At 56.7% G+C, this 6,595-nt stretch overlaps 1 protein-coding gene across 1 annotated transcript; it reads left to right on the forward strand.

The window, feature by feature from the left end:
- Window positions 1–2,581: 2,581 nt before the first annotated feature.
- LOC132317641 (protein FAM163A-like) lies at window positions 2,582–3,777 on the forward strand. The gene is made up of 2 exons (XM_059822269.1): window positions 2,582–2,674; window positions 3,373–3,777. The coding sequence occupies exons 1-2, from the start codon at window positions 2,582–2,584 to the stop codon at window positions 3,775–3,777; spliced, it is 498 nt and encodes a 165-aa protein (XP_059678252.1).
- Window positions 3,778–6,595: the final 2,818 nt, after the last annotated feature.

The raw sequence follows: 6,595 nt of genomic DNA on the forward strand, positions 1-6,595 counted from the left end.
CCTCCAAAGAGATGAGGAAAGGCAGTGCTTCTCTTCTGGGTCGTTTTAATTTTTGCCTTTTTTTCCTTTTTAACATTCACGGTTTTAACAAGGAAGAGCCTGGCTCCCGAGCAGGGCCGGTGAAATGCTGATCCCAGCAGCCCCAGAAATGGGAATGCTGGAAGATGGGGCACGTGGAAGCCCAGACGTCCTCGAAGGCAGCGCCGGTCGGGCTTGGAGGTGACCAAAGGGTCCCCAGGGCCGGTTCCTCCCCACCCGGGCTCATTCTCTGAGGCCGCCTGCTCGCTCCAACCCTCGGGCTAATTGGATGCTGCTCTCCGAGCTCTAAATCAAATCACAGCTCCCATGAAATGAAGTTTTCTAGATACGAACGGCCGCCTGCATCATCCATCACCACCCGGCTCACGGCGCGTCCCTCTCGGGGGTCAGCGAAGGCCTTTTCCAGCCGCCCACCGTCAGCTTTTCCCTGTTAAGGACGGCACCTGGGGAGGTGATAACTCCATCGAAGGCTCCCCCCGTGTGTGTCCCCGCCGTCCCCGGTGCCTCTCGCTCTTGGCAGTGTTTCAGGGTGCAGTTTGGTAACAGGGTGCAGGAGCCGAGCGTGTTGGTCTCTATTATTAGCTCTGCGTCAGGTCCCCTGATGGATGGATATATTAGCTGGGTTATGGACCTATTGATTTCTCAGGGTTTTTTTTTTTTCCCTTTGTTTCGTGTGCGAGAGCGGCTCGAGGAGGACATCCAATGCGTGCCTGCCTTTTGGCTTCATACGGGAACTTTCCAAGAGCTGAAAATCAATTTGCAGCAGGCCGGATCCTGCAAATCACTGCAGCGGAGTGAGGAGGGTGGGTGATTTTCGGGGGTGGGCAGGGTGTCCCCACGGTGCCCCCCCAGCACACGCGGCGGCAAGGGGCTGGGGCAGAGTTGGGCAGGTCTTGTCTGGAAGCTGCCACCTTCCTCAGTCAATTAGGGCCGCGTGGTGAGCGGGTAATTAGATCTCCTCGGCTGCAACCGGCTGGCACTTGGGCCCTATCAATTAGCCTTGCTCTGGACGAGGCACAGAGGGACGCAGGGGCCGGTAATGAAATGCAGTTGTGCCAGGCATCGCCAAGGGTGGGAGTGATGGGGGCGATGGGCGCACCCACTTCTTGGGTGCAAGTCTCTTGCTTTCGCTGAAATTGCAGGTTTCGGGCGCGGGATCGTCCTTTCCTGGCGGTTTGGGTTTACCCACCTTTGCAGCACCCGCGTTTCCTGCCGGTCTCCCTAAAAAAAGCAATTTATTTAGCCCCGCTGTGGGGACAGAGGTAGCATCAGCGGGGATGGGGACACTGGGGGCAGGGGGATGAGCTGACGGTGTGGGTTTTTCTCCTTGTCCTCCTTCCCAGGGCCGCTGGCATCTCCCCGTGGCCATGCAGCGCTGCCTGTCCCGGCCGGCCACCCCGGGGCCGGCGTGACCGCGACGCCCTGCCTGTCCTTTTCTGGGTAGGTGCCCACTGGGTGGCAGGGGGACGCTGGGGCTTGCCTGCCCCGGAGGGGATGGAGGGGAGAGCCCCTTTCCCAGCGGCACGTAAAACATTGTCCGCTTGCAAGATGATGCATCTGCCTCCTCCGTAATTAATTTTTAAGGAGGAAAAGGCCAAGTGCTGATTAAGCCAGGCCTTCGCCCTCCGAAGCTGCTCTTTGTGATTCACAAGCCGCTGATAGCGCAGCCTTGTCCTGCGGAGTATTTCTCCGAGCTTGGGAAATGCCAACTTTCCCTCCAAATTAAAGCAAATATATCGTAATTATAATAATAATAATGAATAATTTCCATCACCATCATCTGCAGGACCCAAAATGCTTTTTGTACCACGCAGGCTCCCAGGGGCACAGGCACACGCTGAGCCCCATCCCCGCAGGACACGGACGTGCGGGAAGTCCTGCTTCACCCCCAAATCGAGGGAAATTCTTGGGAAGTGGGGAAACACGGGTTGGGGCAAGGGGTGCTGTCAGGCCATGCCTAACTGCTCCCTCCACTTCTTCCAGGTCCAACGCCTCTGTCACTGAACGTAAGTAGTCCCCGGGTCCCATGGCATGGGGACGGCGGCGGGGGGCTGCTTGGCTCATGCCAAGCCCACGTTAGACCCGTCAGTGCCCGGCAGGCAGCCGGGGTGCGTTTTTTGGGCTCAGACTGCCAGAGTTGCGGAGTTCAAAGGTTCCCCTTTGGCTTTTCCCGGTGGAAACGCAGGTTTGCTTCTGCGTTTTGAAGCAGAAGCTGTATTTTCTGCCGGGAGGGTGGAAATCAGCCCTTTTGGCTCGGCAAGGGTGGGGAGGGGGCTCTGCGGATGGACCGCGGGGTGTTTTCCAAAGACCCGAAGCCAGAGGCAGCGATGGCAGCGAGGCGACGTGATGCTGCATCTCAGGTGTCCTCTCGCTAAGAGGAGGGGAATGATGCTGGGTGATAGTTTTCCAGTTGGGGAGGGAGGAACAGGGATGCGATATTTTGGGATGCCTCATGGGCCTCACGTCTGTGATGTGATGACTTTCATGTCATGGTAGGTGACCCGTGTCCCTGCCTTTCAGAGTTTGATGGAGAATCGGTCGGATGACAGCGGGAACTGTTGTTATCACCGGGGGAATCCTAGCGACGGTGATCCTACTGTGCATCATTGCCGTGCTCTGCTACTGTAGGCTACAGGTGAGCGCCGCGGCCGTCCCCCTTCTTGCCAGGAGCCCCAGCAGCGTCGCTGCTCCTCAGGCCGGACTGCTGCTGCAGGAGGGGTCCCGAAGGGGGTTTCTTGACTGTGATGGGCAGGGAATTGAAACCCCCTTTACTCCCAGGTGCTGCAGAGTTACGTCCTTTCCTCCTCCTGGCGCGGGGGGATTCCCTTAAGGCTTTTGAGGCTCTGCAGCGCTTGCTAATTTAGGTGTAGGCTTGGCTGGGTTTCAGTACCAGACAGATTTTTTTATTCCGCCCCCCCTGTAAATTAAACGAGGAGGCTTTCAACAACACCTAGCTACAACCTCCTGCTCTTTAAAAGTTAATGTGAAGTCTGCGCCATGCAGCAGTGCCCGTGTGATGAAAAGCACAGCGGTTACTTGGAGGAGTTTCCAACCGGCACGGTAGAACGCCTTCCCCTTGCAAACCTCGCTGGGAGGGGAGAGGACGAGTTCCCCGGCAGCTGCCTCCCGCAGCACGCTCAGGTCCAGGTTTTGTCCAGCTTCTGCTGCTTTGCAGGACCCAGGTACCGATGGAGCAGAGCAGCGAGAGGCCGGCGGAGGGTTTCTCTGGCAGGGGGATGAGGGGAGCGGGGATGTGGCAGGGCTGGCTGTGAAGCCGAACCTGCCCGCCGGCTGCTCCGCTTCCCCTAATGCAACCCCTTCCCTTCCGTGCAGTACTATTGCTGCAAGAAAGATGACTCCAATGAGGAAGAGGAGGAGGAGGAGGAGGAGGAAGAGGAAGAGCCCGACCTTCCCATGCACTCACACCTCGGCACGTGCAACGCCTGCAACTCCCGCATGGTGGACGGCCAGGGCAGCCCCGCGCCCCCCCCCAGCGAGCTCAACCAGCACGGGGCTCACAACTACTGCCCGACCTGCTCCCCGTACGGCTCCCCCTTTTACATCCGGACTGCCGACATGGTGCGCAACGGGGGCGAGAGGGTCACCTACACCCCCGCGTGCTACAAGGAGATGGGGCCGCCCATCAACATGGCCACCCTGCAAAGCTACCCGGTGAGCCGCCACGGCCTCCTCCGCGAGAGCTTCCCGAACCCGCGGGCTATCAGCACGGAGGTGTAGTCACCATTGCCACTAGCACAGGGTGCCCCCAGCCGGTGCCCGCTCGAGGGAAGGGGCTTTTCACTTGTCTTTGGGGGGGGGGTCGTGCAGAGAGGACCCCACAAGCCCAGCCTGAGACCAGCACAGTCCTCCTGCTGAACCGCCCGGCACGGCTAAGCTCTACGGGCGAGAAGACGAGAGAGACCTCGAAGGGCCACGTTAAACCGGCCACCTCCGAACCCATCGTAAGTGTCATTATTATTCTACTCTATCTCCTGAAGGGACTTGTCTAACGAGGGCTATGTACAGTACAACCTAATTTAATTACCCCAGGCTCCCCTGACTCCCCGAGCCCAGAGCGAGGCCTCCGGTGTCCCCACACAGGCACCCAGGGCAATGCCTGCCACCTCCGGCACACGGAGCGATGCGCGACCGCCCGCGGGCTGCCGCCTCCGGCAAATCCCACCGCTGAACTGGGAATGGCAGCGCTCCTCGGCGATGGGCAAGCAAAGAAGGGAAGATCCGGATCATCCTGCTCCCCTCATACTGCGTTAGTTGCCACTAGCAGTTAGCTTTTGTGTTCGAGTGTAAGATAGGACACCGTCCCCCGCCCGCTTCGGTCTTTGCACGTGCTGAAGAAGTTCAAGACATGAATTTAGATCACCGTCGGGGGAGGCAAAGTTGCTCGCAAAACCGCTCACCTACGCAAACGGGCACAGGCTGATCCTTCTGCGGCCGGAGCCCCCACCTCTTCTACTCTTCACAAGCTTTCTTAGGAGCGATTTTAACTTGGACCCATAAAAATGGCAAGATTTTACTTACAGGAAGAATTGCATCCCTAAGTAACTGCAGTTTTGGTCACCTTCAGCTTTCAAAGCCCTACCCAGCCCGCCCTGACAGCTCCGGACAGCCAGAAGAAGGTTGGCTTTAGGATGGCTTTTGCTTTTGACAGCAACAGCAGAGACCAGCGGGTCACACCTCCTCCTTTGCGGAGCTCACGACCTCCCATGGGAGAGTGATGTTCAGGCGGTCAGGGTCCCCCCTCTTTTGCTTTTGGAAGAAGAGAGTGCAAGACCTGAACCTGGGTTCACCAGCTCTGCGGCTGGTAATGACAGCCAGTGACTCTGCCTTGCCGCAAAAATGAATGTGGGAAAGTTCCTTCTTCCTCCATAAATCAAATTAGGTGAAAAAATTATTAAAAGGACATCTCCATCATTCACAGACACTTCCATAGCAACCGGTGCAGGACCGCTGGCTGAGCACTTCCCATTCATGGCAGGGAGGAGGGACCCGGACGGCAACGATCACCACAGCTGTGCGGATGCTGTTGGAGACAACCACAGAAAATGCTGGCCATGCCTTTGCAATATAGGGTATGACTGCTCAGAAATGTGAGTGGTGGTTGGTTGGCTTTTTTCACCACCGCAATTCAGAAATCGGCCTGCTGCTCACAGAAGGATTTGGACTTAACCTCCCCGTTCATGCACAGGAAAAGTAGGTCTCCGCATGGAGGCGCACGTTACGTGAGCCTTGAATGTCTACGTTATCAGGTAAAAGGCTAATTTACACTTTGGAGCTGCTCATGCCTTGGCATCTCTGCTCAAACTACCCGGAGAAAAGGAACCAGATGAACGCCAGATGTGGTGATGGTCCTTGTAACCGAACACCTTGCCCCAGTCCCGTTTTACACAGCCTTTGGAGCAAACGTTATGCACATCTCCCCAACCTCTGGCCCAGAAAGACATTGCATTTCCTTTAGCCTGAGACTTAGTCTAGCTGCATCTCCTTCCGTTCTCCAAATAGTGACAGCAGGTCTTTAAATGTCCTCTCACATTAAGGGCAGGCAGGAGGGAAAATGAAAGTCATCAGCAGCAAAGTGCTCTGGGTCCCACTGGCCAATAGTCCGTAGCTCCTACTACTTCCCATCCAGCCAGTACTCCTCCCTGAAAATATAGTCTGTAACTGGAAAAAAATCTTGGCTAACTCAGTAAATCCCATCCTTTCCCACTAGAGCATCTGCTCAGCTAGGCCTCTGTCCTGCTGGGAGCCACAAGAAGTTAACGTGTCCCAGCGTGACCTGCGGGCTACCGCCCGTGCGGCTCTGCCAGACGGCCCTGCAATGCCATCCCCTCGACGGGCGCAGAGCCAGCTCGTGGGCACACGGCTCCCGGCATCCAACTCTACCTCTTGGCACGCAGCAAGGCTTCCCACCGCAATGGCAGCACGTGCCGGGCCATGACCTCCGGAGGGTGGGAATAACACAGGGGGCTTTTCCTTCTGTGGGGTCACCCATCTGGTGAAAGGAAGGCAACTGCATCGTCATTTTCATCACGTGCAAGTAAAGTGTGACCTGTCGCCTGCTAATGAGGTGCCAAGGCTGACGAGGCAGTTCCAGCGTAGCTGGATGGCCAAGAGGAGGGTTATCCTCATGGCCAACACAACACCCTGGGCCTGGCACAGCTATGGAGAAACGGGTGAGTCTGAAAGGGCTGGAAACATGGGAGATGCAACTGGGTTTTAAGGTTTTGGGGATGGTGGAGGAACAGGACAGGGTAGGGGCAGGGATCCCAGACTTTTCCACTTCAGATTCCTCCTGTTACTATTCTCTGTCTTTGTTGCTCAGCTATGGGTCCAAATACAATGTCAGAAATAAACGAGGACTTTGAAATACAAAACAGGAGTGGTTTCTGTTCTTTGGCAGCCAACACAAAATGGGGTTTATCTGGTGCTGCCTGGAAGCTGTACTGGCACAAGGATTTTTCCTCACCACCCTTCCTGCTCCTGCTTTCCTCCCTCTTGTGTCCCTCTTTCTCCCTTGCCTCTGGTGTAGGTGCATGCA

The sequence above is a fragment of the Gavia stellata genome, chromosome 10 (assembly GCF_030936135.1).
Source record: "Gavia stellata isolate bGavSte3 chromosome 10, bGavSte3.hap2, whole genome shotgun sequence".
In the NCBI taxonomy this organism is placed as follows: domain Eukaryota; kingdom Metazoa; phylum Chordata; class Aves; order Gaviiformes; family Gaviidae; genus Gavia; species Gavia stellata.